The sequence below is a fragment of the Marmota marmota genome, unplaced genomic scaffold (genome assembly GCF_001458135.2).
Source record: "Marmota marmota marmota unplaced genomic scaffold, marMar, whole genome shotgun sequence".
In the NCBI taxonomy this organism is placed as follows: Eukaryota; Metazoa; Chordata; class Mammalia; order Rodentia; family Sciuridae; genus Marmota; species Marmota marmota.
The window spans coordinates 31,960,613-31,982,160 of NW_025999982.1; the positions used below are offsets into that span (position 1 = coordinate 31,960,613).

General features: G+C 37.1%; 1 protein-coding gene across 6 annotated transcripts in view; it reads left to right on the forward strand.

The window, feature by feature from the left end:
* Col19a1 (collagen type XIX alpha 1 chain) overlaps positions 1-21,548 on the forward strand; it is a 319,421-nt gene that overhangs the window by 243,676 nt on the left and 54,197 nt on the right. For all 6 annotated transcript variants that reach the window (XM_048805612.1, XM_048805613.1, XM_048805614.1 and 3 more), the window contains 15 exons: positions 4,632-4,667; positions 5,499-5,534; positions 5,630-5,683; positions 6,376-6,429; positions 7,838-7,891; positions 8,584-8,673; positions 9,375-9,419; positions 9,527-9,604; positions 11,446-11,481; positions 11,593-11,646; positions 11,743-11,796; positions 13,515-13,556; positions 16,713-16,817; positions 16,900-16,953; positions 17,202-17,255. In XM_048805612.1, coding sequence (XP_048661569.1) covers positions 4,632-4,667; positions 5,499-5,534; positions 5,630-5,683; positions 6,376-6,429; positions 7,838-7,891; positions 8,584-8,673; positions 9,375-9,419; positions 9,527-9,604; positions 11,446-11,481; positions 11,593-11,646; positions 11,743-11,796; positions 13,515-13,556; positions 16,713-16,817; positions 16,900-16,953; positions 17,202-17,255 — 846 coding nt within the window. The remainder of the gene's footprint in view (positions 1-4,631; positions 4,668-5,498; positions 5,535-5,629; positions 5,684-6,375; positions 6,430-7,837; positions 7,892-8,583; positions 8,674-9,374; positions 9,420-9,526; positions 9,605-11,445; positions 11,482-11,592; positions 11,647-11,742; positions 11,797-13,514; positions 13,557-16,712; positions 16,818-16,899; positions 16,954-17,201; positions 17,256-21,548) is intronic.

The following is a 21,548-nucleotide window of genomic DNA, read 5'->3' on the forward strand; positions in this document are numbered from 1 at the left end:
TGTTAGTTTACCAACATGGTGGCTGCTGGCCTCCTCTGTGGTCTGACCGGTGTGGAGAACCGAGATGGACCGCTTCCTTCCCCCGTCTCGAACCCAGAATTCAGCCCTGAGTACGGTGCTTGCGCGGCTGGCAGAAACTGCAGCGCTGTAACCCTGCGTCTCTATCCAAGCGCGCACTGCAGACTCTAGCCGCGGGGCGATTTGCTGAATAAGCAGTGTTACCCTCCGTGCGACAAACCTCTCGCGTTTGAGTCCCCGTAGCCGATCCTCGTGCAATGGAAATCCTTCCTCCAGGTTCCGGAGCACCCCACTATTGCTGGAAATTCCTAACAAGATATCCTTTAGCCGTCCTGACTTGTCATACTCCCACACAGTGAAGCAGCACACGGGGGTAATGCACTCCCCTCGCCGCCATCTTCCTTCTCCCTATAAAATTATTTTAAAAAATCCTTATTCAAGAGTCCTTCCTGAATAAGTTCCAGCAACACAGATCTTTTCTTAGGTTCCCTGTGTCTAGTTCAACAGCCCAGTGTTCGCAACAAACGTTCACATAGTGATCCCAGCGGCACGGTCTAAAGTCACTGACTCTTTTACTCTTGTACTGTCAAAGCTTCCCTTTACAGACAGGACTCCTAATTCAAGACTGGGAGACAGCCAGGGCGACGCCGAAAGGCCGCAGTCCAGATAGACCCAGCAACTCCAATTTATGGTATTTATATTAAAAAAAAAAAGGAGCCTTCAAGAATCAGCAAGAATCAGGCTTAGCCTATACTTCATCTTTGATTTTTAAAAAATGCAACACATCTTTTTCAATCATTTTTACTCATTTCCTTGACAGAGCAAATTAGGAATATTGGTTGATCATGGGATAAAAAATGAAAAGGTTACTAATAATTCCTACATGAAAAAAGGGAACAGTATGTAGTAAATGTATTTAATGTTAGGAAGTCGATTTGCCCTATGCTTCAGCTCAGCATTTAGGTATCTTTAGCAATAGCGGTAACTTATCCCAGGCAACTTTACGTCAGCACTGTACCTATGAATCTTAGTTATCCTACCCCAGGGGTCATGCTAGCCCTTAGTGCCAAGTCCAAGGCTCCCTAATGCAGAACAGGACCTGACAGCCTTTAATATTCCTCCCACAAGTGCAGCCTGGTGGACGCCACCCCTTCCCTCTGCCAGCTAACTCTCTCCTGATACTCCACACTTGAAGGTTCTCCTACCTGCTTCTCCAGGTCACCATTCTCTCTCCTTCAGGCCTAAATACTTCACTTTCTCTTAATTCCTGTGTGTATCAAGGAGGACCTGGCAGTAAGATTGACTAAAATTCCATTGGAAAAGCAGAGAATTATAGAGCATAATAGAGAAATTTTCAGTGAGTTAAAGCAGTGCTTCTCACACAGGAATATGTGATTGAATCCTGCTGTTCTAATTTAATGGGTCTGGGGTGAAGCCCAAGAGCCTACATCTCTCACAATTTCCTAGATGATGGTGGTGCTTTTGGTTCAAGGACCCACTTTGAGAAGCAAGTGTTGGAGAATTTCATGGTTTCTGGGGTGATAGGCCTTTCCCTCTTTGGGGATTCCCTCTAGCTTCCTGTCCCATCACTAGTGTTCAAGGCAAGCCCCTGCCCCACTGGGACTGCTTTAGTCTACCTTATCCAGGAAGAGGCCTCTTTTCCTTCTAACTCTTCTCCTTGCCACTTCCCTCTTAATGCCTTAGGCATCTGCCACCTCTATTTATCTTGTTGGCTTTCCTCTCTTGCCCACACATAAAATACCACAAATTTTACATTATTCTGCAGAGCAGTTTAGTTCTTTGTGGTATCAATCTTTCTATTCCAGAATTAGAGCTGGACTTGACTTTGCATAATAACCAGAAGGTTCAATCAGAACAGTAGTCATCATCCAAAGTTGAATTCTGAACCACTCATCTGGAATGGCAACTGTCAATGGCAATTTTTCCCTTCCTACTGGACATTCAGAAAGTGACTAGAAGTGCAACATATTGGAGCTAAAATATGCAAAAGAGATCATCTAGTTGAAACCCATGATTTTATAGAAAAAGGGAGATTCTAAACATTTAAGTGATTTGCTCTGGATAGTAGTAGTTGGAGCTAGGACTACTAAATATCAAGTCTCCACATAACCAATTTATTGGGTTTTTTCCTTTCAAAAGCTATTATATCAATGTGGATTTTGAGCTTGACAGTGAGTCTAAACAAGCAAGGACGTGAGCATAAACAAGCACTGACATAAGCAGTGTGACTCCTTGATCATATCTAATTAACTTTATGTCAAATCTTTAAAAATTAACTTGATTTTTAGAATGAAATCCAAAAAGCAAGAATATAAATAAAGCCCTGTGAATGTATAGAAATTAACCAATAATAGAAGATTTCATTATGTTAGTTAGATGTGTGGTTTATTAGTCAGTGGAGTCTTGGTTATGCTAAGTAACAAATTAATCCTGAAATTTCTGTGGCTTTAGCGCAAGGAAAGTTCTCTATTGCTCCTGCCTAAAATGGTTCAGTAGGAGGGGTAGGTGTTATGTTTCACTCTGTGTTCAGTTACCAGGCTATACCATCATATAGCTCTGTCTTCTGTCACATACAATCTTCTTAGTCACCATTGCTGGGGAAGTGTGTCTGGAGGGTTATTAAATGGGTTCTCACTGCCTTGTTAATGATACATGTCATTTTGGTTACATTTCGTTGCTAGAATTAGCTACATGGCTTCATGAAACTGCAAGGGAGCTGGGGAACATGGGAGAAGATGAAATCTTAGCCCCAAACACACAGGACACAAGATGAAAGGCTCATTTAGTACTTGCTTATCTCCAAAGAGTGATTAGTTAAAAATCAAAATAGCAATCCCTGAGCACTGGGGATTGAATCCAAGTTGAACCCACAGGCACTCTACCTCTAAGCACCTAGATAGCCACCCTACCACCACCAGCTTTTTTTTTTTTTTTAACTTTGGGACAGGGTCATGCCAAATTGCCCAAGTTGGCCTTAGACTTGTAAGCTTTCTGCCTTAGCTTCCTGAGGGGCTGGGATTATGGGCATGTGCCACCACATCTTGCTCCTAAGAGAACTTTTGAGAGTAGTAATATCTCCCAAAATGGTTCTTACATTTTTCTCCAAAGGCACACCCCCAAAGACCCTCTCTTCATCAGAGTTCCACCTCCTGCAGTTTCCACCACTTCCCAGTTGTCTATTCAGCTAGGCACCCATCAATGGATTGATCCCTTGATGAGGTTAGAACTCTCATGATCCAATCACTTTCCAGCCCTGCCTCTGACCATTGCTGCAATGGGGACCAAATCTTTAACACATGAGCCTTTGGAAAACATCCAAAATCCAAACCAACATAGTAATTTACTCAATTCAAATACTATGACGCAGACTAAACAAGTGAAGATGGGAGCTGAAGTGTGGCTGACTGAGTTTAAATCCTGAACCATCTTTTGGTAGCTCTGTGACCTTGGAGAAATTATTTAACTTCTCTGTGCCAGTGTTTCTTCATCTGTAAATGAGTCTACTAATAGCACTTACCTGAGTGAAACATGTGAGGATTAACTATGTGAATATATATAAAGTGATTACAATAGTGCTTGATACATTATAAGAACTCAATAAATGTTAGTTACTATTGTTATATCTGCATTAAGTTCACTTATTTAATAAATGTGTTTGGATCCCGGTAATGTAAAGGTCTAAGATGTGAGACACCAGAGGTGCTATGAGTATCAAGATGAATTGTATCTCTACACTCAAAGAGGTATAGCCAAGATAAACTAGGAAACATTAAGTAAAATGAATGAATGCTAATGTAGGGAATAGAGGGAGCTATGACAACTCAAAATTACTGGACCTTCGCAAGTCTCTTTCCCCATCCTTGAAATGGGACAATAATTCTTTTGCACAGCATAGCTATGAAGATAAAATGAGATCACATACTTGTAACTCTGAGAACAGAAACTAGTAGGGGAGCCTGTGTGTGCACGTGTGTCTCTATGGGTTAACCTGGGTGGCAGTAATCACAACTCAGTGACTGGGGGAGAGTGTTGGTTAACAAGGGGCAGCCTCCAAAGCTTCTGTCACTCCCCAAGCTCTACATACTTTAACCAAGAACTGTTATCAGTTCCACACCCTATTATTTACCTCCTAATTAACCCCTTTGAGTTATTTTCATTATAGTAAAAATGAAAACTGGAAAAGTATTTTTAATGATTTTGTGTATTTCAAGCACAGCTAACGAGTTGGAAGCATTCTCAGGAATGTCCTTCCCTGGCCATCTTGTTGCTGTCACAGGCTTCTGTCCCCAGTTGCATATGTGTGTGATCCCTCTTCTTCACCAGGCACCAGAAAGCTTTGTCCCTGGGCAGCATTTCAACTTGTTAGCCACCGGGGATTCTCTAAATAGTGTTAGAATGATGAACTCCGGTGTTCCTTTGAGAATGTGGAGGAGCTTGTAAATTAATTCTCCTAGGCTCCCTCTCAGCTGCAGAGGCAGACTGTGTGCAGTAGAGGTGTGAGTCTGGCCTGCAGGCCCTATCCACTCCCAGCTTTGGAAGGTTTATTTCTAAAAGTGTTTTTAATTGATTCTGCTTTCTACCCATCTCCCTAGGGGGAACCCTTTGTAAAAGGTGAAAAGGGAGACCAAGTAAGTAGATGTTTTATCACCCTCTGGGGTTTACTACTTCATTGATTTCTCTCTCCAATTTCTGTTATGTTTACTTGAGAGTCTAATAGATTTGATAAAATAAGCTTCCAGAGCATTTTTACTTTTCCTTCTGTGATTTTGGACTTTATATTAAACCTTGTTAAGTGCTGTCATGGGATAATACTTTACCATTTGGTTTGGGTTAGATATGTTTCCTCTAAACTTCCACTACTGGTGATGGGACAGAAGTGTTACAAAAGACATCAAATTAAGATAGGGAAACTACAAAATTAAAGTAGAAGATAGTTTCTTTCAAAAATTCTGTTAATGATACAAATTGGATACAAATCCAACAGATTAATAAGTCATGGAAAAATAAAGAAAGCAAACATTATAGCCAGTATTGTCCCCCTTAGTATAATCGTAATTTTTCTGTTTTTAAAATTAAATACCTGGATAGTTCCTGATTGCAGAATCACCAGCACATATCACCCTAACATCTCCTCCATATCATCTGAAGAGTTAATTTTTAGGGAGGCGAGTTTAGTTGGTGGCAAATCATAATAATGAGAAGTAGAGAATGCAGGAGGATTTCAAAGATGGCATTGGAGTGAAAATAAAACTATTGTTAAAAAAAGAAAATAAGAGTTGTTGTTCATTAGGATTAAGTGTTTTGATCCTGTTGTAGAATGAACCCTCCTTGGTTTCATCACATCTTCCATAAATTCCCCCTTTATTGTGTGTTAATTAATGGAAATTCAATTAAACTGTCAGATGTCCCGGCCCATCTGAATTTTCATGTTACCCATATGATGATTATTTTATTTACAGGGAGAACCTGGAATAATAGGATCACAGGGAATAAAGGTAATCTCCTAGAATTTTCCAATTATGTCTACAACCTTAATAAGATGGTGAAGACTATAGTAACATTTAACTTTCCTTCCCACTCACATGTTTAGGGAGAACCTGGAGACCCTGGTCCCCCTGGTTCAATAGGAAACCCAGGACTGAAGGTATATAAGAAGTAACTGTGCTATATTAGGAAATAATCTGGAATTTGTAGCCATTCTATATTTTAAAGGGTGCTTTGGGGTGCCACTCATTTTCTTCACAGATGTTCTCAGAGACTTGATCTTGTTTCCATGGTGATTTCCCACCCCACCCCCACTAGCTGCATTTATTACACACATAGTAACTGTGCCTTTTGGTTCACAGTAGAATTTGAAAATTATTTTTCAGAGCATATTCACCATAGCATCCCTAAAAGCTTTAAGAGTAAACAATGTCAGCTAAATCCATGACCCTGAGCTGTATTCTTAAAAGGAACAGGAGTCAGGATTCATTTCTAAACCAAAAGTATACAGCTATGAGTGCTTCAGTTTCCCATGTGTGATTCTGCAGGTGTATTCTAAGAAATAATAGTTTTGGAGAGGTGTGGGAGAGATTAGCATGATGTGCTCCCAGCCAATGGGTAGGGCAAGTTACCCACTTATCCCCTACTGATGAAAAACAAACCCATTAAAAAAGAAAACATCTAGAAACTATCTTAGAATCTCAAATCACACTTCAGTATTATACACATATGGTAGGATGATGGAAAGTCTTTCTTTTTACAGATAAAGTTTACAACATGTTTTACAAATATTCAAGTACAATCTTTCTAATTTTTAAGGAAAGGTATAGCATATATCATCTTCTCTTTTAGGGTCAACAAGGACCTGCAGGTTCCATGGGACCCAGAGGACCACCAGGAGATGTTGTATGTATACTTCAGTATTTTGAAATTATGGTATGGTTTTTAAAATGTCAATGTCTGTTCCTGTAACTAAGTTACACTACATTTTCCAAAGACCTGGTTCATCTCCACCTCTGAAGGCTGGGCCATTCATACACTCATGTGAGGTCCTTTGGAGGATCATTACCCTAACAAATTGGTCTTTGAAACTCAATTTAACTAAATTATCATTTGGGACATGCTTGTCAGGAGTGTACCTGTGGTCAATGAGACAGCAAATATCAAAAGTAATAAGGAAAACCAAGAGAGAAAGCAAGAATTTCCCTTATGTATGGCTTTTGATTCAAATCTCCATCTGCAGAAAACACTTAGAAAGCTTCTGTTGTTTTCTAGCAAGAGCCCTCAAAAAAAGGGAAATCTTTTGGCTGAAAGTGTATCTGTAATGCACTTGGAGGAAAACTTCAGGCTGCCTTATAACCTTAGTATAGTGGAATGAGTCAGTCTCTCTCTCTCTCTCTCTCTCTCTCTCTCTCTCTCTCTCTCTCACCCTCTCTCACCTACCTTCATGCTGTTTAAAGTCATTTGTCCATTGCTTCCCCCAGATTAGCTTTCTGGCCCTTAAACAAGCTTCATGGCCTTCTGACAACTTGGGAGCTGAGAGCTATACCTTTCCTTAAAAATTAGAAAGATCCACACTTAAACAGAAGGAAAAACATCTTGCTCACAACTCCTCTGTCACTAACTGACCACTATTAGTTATCTCTAGGCAACATGAAGAATCTCTCCTTTTTCCATCATCTTGGGAGCAGCCCATGACCCCTTTCTCTGTTCACCATGCTCACTGCCTGAGCCTTTGGGGGCCTATTGATCAACATTCCTATTGTAGCTTGAACTTTATACATCTAAATTCACAGAGCAAAGCTTTTTATTGCTACCCCCTACCCCTACCACCAATTAATGGACCACTACAAAGGTACCTTGTGGAAAGAAAAGAGAGAAAATGCTGGGCCACAATATGCTCAAGTGAGATTAAATGATAGTAGCAGGAGCTGAAAAGAGAATAAAATCAAAAGGAAAAGATCCACTGTTGCTAAAACACAATAAAAATTTATTTTCTTAGTCACCCTATTGTCTGGTTGAATCATGGTGTGAGGCTACCAACCACCATCCTTCTCCCCCTTCTTGGCAATAGTATGGCTGAGATATTTCAATTCTCCTTTGTTGTTGGTTCTTACCTATTACATCCGGGGACATTCACTTGAAACAACAATTTACATATTTTCAACTAATGTTTTTAACCTAACAAGCCAAAATCAACCATTCCCTTGTAGATAATGTGTTAAAACTGCTCTCTTGAAAAAGATTTGCATACATAAATGTTATCATAAGAGATGTTCTCATTGTTCTTTCCCTTTAATTTTGAATTTTTTAGGGATTGCCAGGAGAACATGGTATCCCAGGAAAACAAGGCATCAAAGGAGAAAAGGTATAGCTCACATTTTATTCACTCTCTATTAAAAAGGTAAGTAGGAGGAACAGACCAAGGATCTTAAGGGCACTGGGGAGGTGAGAGGACAGCACAGGCTCGTGGAACTATACCTGGAATAGCCTTGCATTAGAAGACAATGTGAATGGCTCTCCTGGGACATGCATAGCCACTGCCCTGATTCTTGCATAGAAATGCCATGTGAAAAAAATGAAGCAACTTAGAGATGAAGATGCCAGGAGTCAGACTTGTGTCAGGCTTAACTGCCAATTCTGGTATAGACCTAAGAAGTCTCTTCATCATTCAGGAATTCCATGGAAACAGCATATTAATGCTACATGGAAATAACATGTTTATGTGGAGTCATTATTAGGAAATAGAACAAAGATCATCCAAAGAACCTTATGAATAGACACTCCCTTTTGTGCCTACATTTATACACATCTATGTTGCATGATACTGATAAACTTATTGCACCATAACTCATTACAAAATCTCAATGTATTTGACATAAGTAGGATAGTGCTTAGTATGAGTTAGGCACTTAGTAAATATTATTGAGGGAGTGAATAGATAAGTGAATGAAGTTTGCCTGGTTATGATGACAATTTAAAACAGTAAAAACTACTGCTTCCCCAGTTCCCATCACAAACCTGAGCAACAAAGTAAGAATCTCATCTTGTTTTCCTCAGGGAGATCCAGGTGGGATTATAGGCCCTCCTGGGCTTCCAGGTCCGAAAGGTGAGGCCGGTCCTCCAGGGAAAAGCCTGCCAGGGGAACCAGTAAGTACCAGCTCTTTTTCTAATGTTTCCCTTGGAAGTTCATTAATGACTACATGTGGGCTCCCAGTTTGAGAGCACAAGTATAAGTTTAAGTGTACCAAAGAAGAAACAACTTTAGATCACAGCTGTAACCTTTTTAAAGCTTCAATGCAAGCAAAGCCTCTCTTCTGAAGAAATATACATGCACACAATGTTTTGATGTGGAAGATTCATATACCCCCTGAATCCTCTGCATGGATTCTGTAGGGACCTATGGATCCAAGTAAAGTACACTGCTTTTAAAGCATAAGCCTTTTTGGACACTCTCTTAAAACTGAACTGTCTGATACTTCCCTCTGGAGGATTTACAGATGTCACCATAGGTTGTCATTTGCAGAAAATGTCTCTGTGATCCAGACTTTTCCCAGGACATAAACTGGTGATCCAGTTTCATATGCCTTTTTTTCTGCATCACTTTGAACCCTTTATGTTAGTCAAGAATGAGGATAATAATAAGTTTCAATATGAGACAGTTTATACATAAGAGCCTCATATTTTAAAGTAACTATACAAAATCTATAACCTATTGAAATTTGTTTCTAATTCCTTATTCTTACAAAACAAGATTCATTCAAGTAAAGTGAACAGCAATTAAAACTATTTTTCTAAGATTTTTTAAAACATTTTTAGAAAAATAAATGTATTTCCTCTTTTTTTTTTAGGGATTAGATGGAAATCCTGGAGCACCTGGTCCACGTGGGCCAAAGGTATTAAAATATTATAGATAATTTTAAAAAATCAATAATGAGCAAAATAAGATCAAAAAAGCCATGTCTCTTGAGCCTTGTCTTAACAGAAGCACCTCATTTCACAGGGTGAAAGAGGACTGCCAGGTGTCCAGGGCTCCCCAGGTGACATGGGCCCACCAGGGGCCGGAATTCCCGGCAAAACAGTAAGTAAAATTCAGCTGGGCTCTTGATACTCTGTTGAATTCATTATTATGAAACAAAATTCAATGTCAAGTCTCAGTAAGGAGAAAAGAAAACAAAGATCAGAGGAGGAAATACAAATGATCACTATCCAGAGAAGACCAATGGGATTTGAAGGTCCATCATTTAGTGTACACAGAATGTTCACTGCTGATTGACTTCTTCGTACTGATTATAGATAGATCCACTGATTTTGGATTAGCAATCATTTAATCCTTTATACTTATAGTTATATACTAGATAATACAAATGTATGTCCATAAGATGATATGAATACCCCATATTGTGTTATTAAATATTACTATTTATTTTTAATAAAAAGTTAATGTTTAAAGTGATGGAGTATATATAAAGAGTTACCTCAATAGAACAAAAGACATTCCTATTGTCAGGAAATTCCAAGATATTAAGAGTTCTCTGACAGAAATCAGATTCAAAGATTAAATGCTTTAACAATATTGCTAAGGATATTGCAAGGGTTTGTGACACTCTGTGTCAGAAACCAAGGGCAGAGACCAAATACATATTTTTATTATATCACAATATCACAGCCTTACATTGACATTGTGATAAAAAATAAAATAAAGCATAGATAGTGATAGGTTATATTGTATATCATGAGTGTTTGATTTTCTAGGGAAATGTTTTAGTCCATTTTCTGTTGCTATAATAGAATATCAGAGACTGGGTAATATGTAAAGAATAAAGGTTTATTTAGCTTGTGGTTCTGGAGGCTGGGAAGTCTAGCATCTGGTGAGACCTTCTTGTTGCATTGTAATATAGTTGAGCTGTCTAGCTTGGGTCTTTCACCTTCTTTTTATAAAACTATTAATATCATTATGGAGGCTCCACTCATAACTTTATCTAATCCTAATTGCCTCCCAAAGCCCCACTTCCAAACATTAATTGAATTTGGGGATTAAGTTTCCAACATATGAACCTTGGAGGAGACGTTCAAACCATAACGACAAAATGTAAAAGACTATTTAGATAAAAAAAAAAACAAAGTAAAAGCAACAAAACATGCATACACATACACCCAGATACATCCATATGTGTACTCCTATGTGTGTACAAAAATCATGAACTTATTAAGGAGGTATTGCGTTTAAAGAAAAAATCACTAAGGACACAGTATAGACAGAAAGGGAACAAAAGGCTTTAATAATAACAGTGATATTAATATATATTTTAAAATATAAGAAAGATCAGTGAACAGTTACTGAAATCAACTGCTAAGAAACTAGTGCTTTGCTTGGCTTTGGTTGTAAATTCTTAGTTCAGTGGTCCGTGGATATTTAATAGGGATAAAACTAGTATCATATGTTCTCTGATCATCTCAGCCTCATTGTAGTTACTCCAAATTCCAGTTTTCTAAAAGTAGAAAACAATACCTGAGGCTTTACTTCTTATTCCTGTCACCAAATACTAGTTCTGGTCATTTCTTCAAAGAGAAAAGACTCAAAGTAGAATGAGAGAGAAAGGTATCCCTGGCCAGTTATCCCTGTGAGCAGAAAGGGAACAAAAGGTTTCTGGTCAGGTGGAATTTGGATATGTTGCTTCTGTACTCTTGAGTGTGCAGCCATATGGGATGGAATGAGAGACATTCCAGGGATCTGAGCAACAGGTTTTTGGTAAGGTGTTTATCTACCACCCAAAGTTGTAGCTAGCAGTTACCAGAGTGTTCTTGGTGGCAAATGCTGTTGTTCCACTAAGCAAATTACAGTACTTAGTCTTTTGTCTCAGCTGGATAATTCATGGGAATTCCTGTAGAATTTTGATCATTTTATCTCATTTTACTCAGGGCTCCCAAGGACCAACTGGAGAGCCAGGTATTCAGGTATGCTACTTAACTAAGTTATCCAGCACAACAAATCTAACTTGTTTTCTTGGGGAAATTACTGAAAGACTGTTCTCCTAAATAACTACTTTCATTTTCTTCCCTTTCCAGGGTCCTCGAGGTCTCCCTGGGTTACCAGGAACTCCAGGGACCCCAGGAAATGATGTAAGGACCTTCTTTACCTATCCTTTCCCCAACCCCTGTTTTAATCTGCAACTATCCCAACTTGCAAAGATTTGAACATGATGCCTCTATTTTCAGGGAGCTCCCGGAAGGGATGGAAAGCCAGGACTGCCAGGTCCCCCGGGTGACCCGGTATGTACACAGACTTTTCCTGATTTATGTATCATTAATGCACCCAGAAGCCAGACAGCCTACCAAGCAAATTTTGCTGTCCAAACTAATTAGAATGTTCAGTGACTGCTTGGTGATTTTGTTTATCCCCATTATTTTGTAGAGGGAAAAAAATTCAAGCTGGGTCAGCATTTGTGTGTGTGTGATGAATGCTTATTTCCTAAGGGTGTAATTCAGCTATACAGTTTTGCCCCAGGCTGAGCCTTAGCGTATAATATCTCAGTTCCATGGAAAATTGAAATAAAACATATAGACACAATTTCTATTCTTTCTAATGCTGTTGACTAAATGAATTTCATTTTTCTAAATGAAAGTTTGCAGGTAAGTTACCTACATTATGGTACATATTCACTGGTTCTATGGCTTTAAAATGCTGAGATAGATTAAATTATGAAAACTGGCTTGAGTAGGCCCTTGGAAAATGGGGTTTAGGCACTAAATGTGTGTTCTAAAGTTTTTTCTTAGGTTAAACCTTGCTTTGAGTGACATGAAATCCCTTTAAATAGCCACAGACCCAGTGGTTATACTTTGAGAGGCCATATGGTACATGACATTGTATTAAGAATTTTGTGTAACAAAATCCAAATCTGGCCTCTCATTTCTAAGCCTCACAAATCCTTTCTACCTCCCACACTGTTTGGGCTTTAGATTCCTTTGTAATACGCATGCAGAAGCAAGCATGACCTTACTTTAACTCCACAATCAAATGAATATGTGTGGCTCATCTGGGAATCTTGTGGCGTTACCTGGTTTTATAGAGTGTCTCTTAGAAAGCACATTTTAAGACATCTGGTCAAAACATAGCCCAAGTTTCCTTTGTGATTGTCTTGTCCATCACTTCCACCTACTGAAGGCTCTTTTGAACCTCCGTGAGAACAAGGCAAACTTATCCTGTACTGTTCATGTTTCTAACAGCCTGATAATGTGCTTGGCAGAGGAATGATTTCCTTGTAATAAATGATTTATCTTTATATAGTATTAAAACCAATAATAAAGGTTTCCATGTCGTGAAAATGTAGAGATGTAGAATCAAAACAATTATGAGTTTACATGTTCATGGCAGAAGAATAGTGAATATTTCTCAAAATAGTTCTGCATTCTGTCAGTGTCAGTGTCAGTTACTTGACATGAAGCATAATGTTGAACCAATTATCCTGACAGTAAGACCTTAGAAGCCCCATGCTCCAAATCTCAACTGACATTGCATTTTGAAAACAATAAATCTATATTGTGTTATACTCTTGCTTTGTATTGTGCTTATGTACATGTGTATGTGTTAGTCAGCTTTGCATCACTGTGACAAAATACCTGATAAACAACTGAAGAGAAGAAGGAAAGATTTATTTGGACTCATGGTTTCAGAAGTTTCAATCCATATACATTTGGCCCATTACTTTGGACCTGTGGCAAAGCAGAACATCATGGAGGAGAGTAGGTGATGGGGGAGGCTGTTCACCTGCAGGTGGCCAGGAAGCAGAGAGAGAGAGGAGGAGGAGGAGGAGCTAAATTCCCAGTATACCCTTCAAAGGCACAACTTTAGTGACCTCACTTCCTTCCACCAGTCCCACCTTTGAAAAGTACCACCAGCTCCCAATAGTGCCATCAGCTGACCTTTGGGAGACACATCAAGATCCAACTCATAACAGTTTAATAACATTTTTTTTCCTCTTTAACCACAGATTGCCCTTCCTCTCTTGGGAGACATCGGGGCCTTGTTCAAGGTATTCTGTTGTTATGTAAGAAATTATGGTTTAATATCCAAGAAAAAAATTAAAAAGAAAATCTTTACTAGAAATTGAGTTAATTGTTTGGCCTGGTTTTTAAATGGCATTTTTAAAATGGAGAACATCTTTAAAATAGTAAAAATAATCTGTATTCCCCCATTCTCTTCTTTATCAGCCTTTTGGGTATGGAAATGGAGTGTGCAGCTCTCAGACAAACCAAAGGGAAGGAACAATGTCATTAACCCTCTTGAAGAGATCACACTCTCCTCTGGAACAACAGCTTTCCTTTGATGGGCATTTACCCACCCTGGCTCACTACTATAAAATTTAATCCTTCTCATTGTATCACCCTGGTCAGTCCCAGGATGAAAACCAGCACTGCTCAATAAACAGTTAGCTTACAAGGCTGAATTTTTTATGTCATGAGATTTTACAAAATGAGCTATAAAATTCCAAAGCCAACCATTGTCCTAACACCTGTCATCCTGTTAAATAAAAATTATCTCTACCTATTATCTAGCTCATAAAGAATCAATCTTGCTACAATTTTTTTCCCTAATACTTTCCTATATTTTATCTGTAAAACAGATTGGAGGGCTGATAAATGAATAAGGTTATATTATCATTTCTTCATAATGCTCTGAGTGACTCTAGATGAAAATCTTGTCCTTTATGCTCATCCCTTATTGCTGTATGGATGAATAGACAGTGTGCATATGTATACACACACAAACACTTGGGCTATAGATGTGTATATATGATTTAGTTTATGTTCCTAGGGTTTAGTCCAATGATTTGCACAATTATAAACCATCAGAAATATTTATTGAATTGAATCAATGAATAAACTCAAGTTCTATGTATGTATTTGGGTTTAGAGTTTTCATGGTCATATTCTGATTCCAACAATTTAGTTAAAAATAAGTCTTTATAGGGCTTTTCACATACCCTTTTCCTTTAGCTATGTGATAAGTCTTATGTTTGTCCTGTTAGCTCAGACACATAAATGCAAGCTTTTTCAGACCAGCTAAAGGTTATAAAGAAGGCAACAGAAAGGTAATTCCACTTAGATTTTCTGTCTTTTCTTGGATTTGACGTTGGAGTCAAGTCCAGGTCACTCAAGTGACTTATTCACATGAGTGCCTCCACTGACAAATAAAATGCTAGTAAGCCCTGTGGAATTACTAATTTGTCTACCAAAGGAGAAATCCTTTCTTCCCAGCTTTTTCTTTGCCTTTTAATGACTTAAGTCATTGGTTGTATGTTCCCTGTAATCTTGTTGTTTATTCCAAACTTTAATACCACCTCCCTCTTTAAACATGTTGCTCAGCAGTTGAAACTCAAATCTTTGTTCTTGACTTATGGATCCTTTCCTTATTTATCTGGAACTTTCCATTTAAATATTATCAAGAGTGATATTTTTTAAATAAGCCCTCACCAATATCACAGATATTACTAATAAGCTTTGAATTTTTTTCCCTGCAAAGACAGTCTTTCCAAGTTGGATAAATAAGTTTCTGAAAACAGAGTGACCTTGCAATTGTTACATCACTTATTTCTGACAGAAGTACAACTATAACTTCAAATTCAATCAACCTCACTTTTTTAAATTGAAAACCCCTGAGTGCATAAAATATTTCTTTATTCCTTCAACAAGTACTAATTGGTCTGCTACTTTCTGTCAGGTTTTCTAGCAGACCCATTTATCCTTCAGACTCAATTTATTTTGTTATTAAAGCATTATAATTATACAAAATAGTTGGGTTCATTTTAACAAAACCATACATACCTGAAATTTGATGTACTCCATTTGCATCCCTGTTCCCCCTCTTTCCCTGCCTTCCTTTCTCCCCACATTCTCCTCCCTCTACTCTACTGATCTTCCTGTTGCTCATTTAATTTTGATTGGTACTTTCCACATATACATAAAGGTGAAATTCACCGTGGTATATGTATATGTGCGCATAGCATGATTTTTGTTAACTTAATTCCACATTTTCTCCCCTTTCCCACCTCTTATCACTCCCTATCTCCTCCCTCTACTGATCTTCCCTATCTCTTTGATATCTGATTCTCACACACCTTCTTTTCCCTTATTTTGCTCTAGCTTCCATGTATGAAATAAAATATTTGACTCTTGATTGTCTGAGTCTGATTTATTTCACTTAGCATGGCATTCTCCATTTCCATCCATTTATTGGCAAATGCCATATATATGTACCAAATTTTATTAATCCATTCATCTATTGACAGGCATGTGGGCTAGTTCCATAATTTTGGCTATTATAAATTGTGCTGCTATAAGCATTGTTGTGACTATATCTCTATAGTGTGCTAATTTTAGCTTTTAGCTTTTTTGTTTTTTGATAAATACCAAAGAGTGGAATAGCTGGATTATATGGTGGTTCCATTCCTTGTTTTTTTTTTGTTTTTTTGGTTTTTTTTTGGTAATCTCCATATTGATTTCCAGAATGGTTGTACTAATTTGCAGTCCCACTAAAACGCATCACTGTAACCTTTCCCCCACATCTTCACCAGCATTTATTGTTATTTGTATTCTTGATAATTACCATTCTGACTGGGAGTGAGATGAAATCTTAGTGTAGTTTTTAGATTTGCATTTCCCTGATTGCTAGAGATGCTGAATATTTTTCATATATTTGTATTTATTATTTTGAGAAATGTCTGTTTAGTTCTTTTGTTCATTTATTTGTTTTTGGTTTTTTTTTTTTTTTTGGTTTTGGTTTTTCAGTGTCAAGCTTTTTTGAGTTCTTTATATATTCTGGATATTATCTTCTGTCAGAGTAGCTGGCAAATATTTTCCCCTATTTTGTAGGCTCTCTCTTTATGCTCTAAATCACTTCCTTTGCTGTGCAGATGCTCTTTAATTTGATGGCATCCCACTTAGTGACTCTTGGTTTTATTTCTTTAGCATTAAAGGTCTTGTTAAGGAAGCCAGTGCCTGCACCAATATGATGGGATATTGACCCTGATTTTTTCTTCTAGCAGGTGTAAAGTTTCTGGTCTAATTCCTAAGTCTTTGATGCACTTTGACTTTTGTGCAGGGTGAGAGATAGGGAACTAGTTTCTTTCTTCTATATATCAACCTCACTTTTTAAAATCTCTTAGTAACCTTATCTTTATACCCATTAGAATTTCTGTGGCAACTGCCAAGCCAATGTTCCTGGGCTAAAAAGCAACAAAGGAGATGAAGGAGGTGCTGGTGAGCCTGGAAAATACGATTCCATCACCAGGAAGGTGAGAAGGCTGGCTGAGTGTCCAGGGAGCCTGTGGCACACACAGTGCATTCTCTCAGTTCTTTTACTTCTCTGTCCTCTAGGGTGATATAGGACCACGGGGTCCTCCAGGAATTCCAGGCAGAGAGGGACCAAAAGTAAGAAAGTCTGTCTTCTGTGGGACTCTCAAGTGGGTGAAAAAAGAAAACCCCATTTTAAAATACACTACTTTAAAATATGGGCTAAAAGTGGGGTAAAAGCCCTTTGCAAATGTTGCAATCATTTCATTCCCTGACCCAGTCCAAATTGCATCCCTCAAGCATCCTGATAAGAGTTCTTTTGTTGTTGTTGTTCCAGAAGCTAACAAAATGATTGAATACACTAGCTGAACTTACTGTCTTTCTAGGGAAGCAAAGGAGAGCGCGGCTACCCTGGTATACCTGGGGAGAGAGGTGAAGAGGTAAGAGTCTTCTAAGAGTCCTTACTGCTGATTCTCTTTACTTGACTCAACAAAGGAAAGATATCAGTTTTTCTGTAGCTCAGAATTAATGCAGAAACCAATAAAAAGACAAAGTAGGTCTTTATAAATGGCAAAACTTTCATTTAAAACAATTATGTGTTCATCTTTATTACCAGTGGTACAGGTTTTGAGTCAGGACAGAAAGTTAATATGTCAGCTATGGTTTTTCTGTTTTCATGTGGCAGATGACAATTCTAGCACTCTCACAATAAGAACAAAGGGAACAGGAAGAGGGAACTTACTAAAAGGAAACCAGGGTAGCTAAAAGGATTGAAGGAATAATAGAAGCACCAGCCTAGGAATGAGGGAAGCTCCAAAACTCAAAAAAAGCTTCCCTGGAACACTCCCGCAACATGATTCAGCTTTACTGATCTTGGTTTGCTTGTGTCGCTACTCAATATCCATAATCTTGGAGAAAATAAACTATCAAAAGGATCTGAGTAGACTAGTTTAGATCAGCTGCTCACCCCCTGGACTAAAGATCCAACTCAAATGTGCTTTTGAGATAATGATATAATTTTCTGACTCTAAGCCACAGTGATGCTCAGGATATCATTCTTGTCCTGCATAATTCACATTAACTCTTAGAAAAACCAATTAGAATGATGAATTGTTGTTAGTTTAAACAGTTTTGATGCTAATAGTTCTTAATGAAAGTAAGTAAGCCATCTGGCATATATTAACCTTGATGTTAGTGCAGAAAATTATAATGGTATAAAGTAGATCTATTTTTTAGTTGGAGTTATATTTCACATTACAAATTATCCTCATGTATTATTGTTTTTAATTAAAATTGATTCTTTTCTAGAAAACTTTGAGGCTTGGTTTGGGTTTCTTTTTCCCCAAGTTAAAAATTAAAGAATGAGAAATATAACATTAATTTTTTATCTATAAATAAAACATTAAAGGCATTTTGTTTTCAAAATAAGTAAAAGTTAATGAGCTTTTGCTTCCTCAAGTTCCACAGAAGGTTTCACTAAAGTATAAGCATAATAATGGATTTTAATAGTCCAACAGCTTTTAACTGCTTGGATTCAAGAAGTAAGCTTTAGAGGTAATTGAGAAGGTAATAACAAAAAGATGAGGAAATAATTGGAAATCGGGGATATATAAGTAAAATTCACTAGAAATTGATTTTTGATTCTGTAAGGTACTCTGCTATCTTGGTGAAGTGAAATCCAGTGTTATTATTCCTCTGCTAATTTGGTATGCTTTCTTAAGCTCACCCATGGGCTCTTTGATGTGGAGTACACAAAATTTTGTACAAACTCATTATGTGGGGAATACCAGCAAGTTCACTATATTCTTCTTCCTTGTTCTTCACATGAGTAATATGAATAAACCTGAAGTAACTTATTGACTCAGTTGGGCCCTTTGAGAGGAATAGTCTTTTTATCTTTTCTGTCTCCAACAGATCAATAAAAGCAAACAATCTTGTCTTCTACATGGACTCAGATACTCCCTGAAATTCCAATTTGTTGACTTAAGTGAATAAAACTTTGACCAAGAACATATGCAGTTTTAGCTGGCCAACAGGCTCTATTGTGTTAACTACACAATCTCTAATCTTACAAAATCTTAAATGTCTATTCTACCCTTAGTGAAAAATATCTGGTGGTACAGCCCCTCCCTTTAAGGGCTTCTAGTTTTAATGTCTTCAATTTAATCTGTTTGGGAACTTAAAAGAGTTGCCTATTTTAAATTAGCTATTTACTTACTGCTCTTAGAAGAATAATGTTATCCTCCACATTTTTTTTCACAGAGATTATTGCATATCTCAAGATAGCAATTTATAAGATGGTAATAGGCACAGACCCCTGTCTTATCATCAAAGTGAAATCTTGCTTGTAATGCAAGTCTTCTTACAATATTTCAGGATAATAATTGTCGAATAAGGCATGGAAAATATTGTCAGCCATTCAGCCATAAACTAAAGCAAAAGAAAAATAAATATTCTTAGTAGCCACTTAGCTAGGCCTTGCAAAATCAAAACATCAGAGCAGAGAAATAACTTGGCTCTAATGATCCCTGAATATCTATGCAATAAATTTTAATTTGTATTTAAGTTTGGCACTATATGTTAAATTGACTGTTTTACTCTTTAATATGTATTTGTCTTCTTCAACAATCATCTTGTCTTCTAAAATTATCTTATTGCCCTTTATGCATCCATAGTAACTTTTACCCTTACTATAAAATTTCAGCTTGTTTAGAGAAAGATTGTTGAGAATGTTTTTTTTTTTTTTAATGGAGGTTTATTTTAAAGTTTAACGTGGTCATCAAAGGTTAATGAGTTCCAAGCTTATAAATTACACTACCTAAAATCTCACTCAGCATCTCTAGACTAAGAGACTAACAGTAGCAAAAAATGATCTATACATATCTTGTATATGTACACATAAAATTTTATTGAAATGTAGGAATGTAGCTATTTTGAGATAAAGCAATTTATAGTACAACATGCAAAAATAATTTTGAGTCATTTAGAAGTGCAATTCCCAAAAGAAAATTTTCCTTTCCATTAGTAAATTTATAAAGTCATTTTTAAAGTGATAAAGTTAAAAAGAGCCAGTATACCACACTTACGTGTGGTAAGTCCACCCTTACACATACAGCATTGCCGAGGAGATGGGTAGAATCTTGAACCTAAATATGCCAACATTTTTTAACACATGCATATACAAGATTTTGCCCAAGACTTATTTCATAAGGAATTCCAGCATACTCAAGGAGATTTTCAACATATTTTCATATTATATCATGTGAATAAGCCTGAAGTAACACATGTCCTCATTTGGCATTAGATGGACAGACCTGGCTGAAATTGGTCCTTGAAACCCTTGATGCAAAGAACCTGATGCATCTCGAAGTGCTATAGAATGCTCAGAAATAAACATGCAGTGATTTACCATGCTCACTTCATCTAAAATTTATAATATATATATAGAAATTAATACTTCATAACAATAAAAGGAAAAGGAATTATATTATAATAAAGAATGTCTTGGTAATGGAAAAAGAATGCACCATAAAGGAAATCAAGTCTTCATAGAGTGGAACATTCAATCTTGAAGTTGAGCTTTTCTTTGGTGTTAGGAATGGAGCCCTGGGCATTGTACATGAGAGGCAAGTGCTTACCACTGAGCTACACCCCTAACTCTTCAGACTAGAACTTAACAGATCACAAGTGCATCTGAAATAATAAAAAGACATTTAAAATATTTTTCTGATTATAGAAGTGATCCAAGTTAGAGGAAATTTGGAAAATACACAAAAGTATTAAAAAGATCAAAGTTATCTGTATTCCCACTTCTCAGGAAAGACTGCTCACAGTAATATTATGGTTTGCAGTTTCTTATCCAAACCTAAAAGCCTCTGAAAACCTCAGAAATTTTCCCAAAGTCTACAGCAAATTCATCTGGCAGTGAACTCTGACCTGAAGTCACATGGAGCTGATCTGTTTTTCCCACTCTCAGAATATCACATTTGCTACAGAAATATTTTCGTTTTTAGTAGAAAGCAATGCCACAGGCACCACTGGAAGTACACATAATACTCAGTGTGTGCTGTGTTACCTTTATAAGAAGACTGAAAATCCAAAATTCTGAAACATGCCTAACACTGAAGTTTCCAGATAAGACACTTATCTATTTGCCATGATAATAAAAATTTGTATCAACCCCTTCTTTTAGGAAATACATTTATAATTGTTTAAAAATTTATATCCTACACTATGTAATATTTTCCAAGTTATCCAATAGCTTTCTAAATCATGATTTTGATAGTTTTAAAATGTTTCATGGTACAGATTTTGTGTCATTTGCTTAATTCATTCTGTTGGTACATTTGAAGGGACAAAATTAATTTATTATAGAGGTTACCAATTCTTATATAATAACTTATATAAGTTGCAAATTCTCCTTTGATGTATAAATGTATCAGCATTTAAAATCCTATCTAGTATAACTATAAACCCAAGGAGGGGAGGGGTTTTTAATGCTTAAACTACAAAAGGATTTCAAATTTGAATTCACTAATAAACCATATTTTTTTCTTATAATGAAATGACCAGCTAAAGTAAATATATCATAAAACATATTCGATTTTCCCACTAGTTGAATGAAACTTTAGTGCAATCATATATTTCTCTGATGGTGTTCTGCCAATCTGAAATTTGTATTTCCATGCTGTAATAGTATGAGATTCTCGGTGATGCTACTACTAATGGGCTAG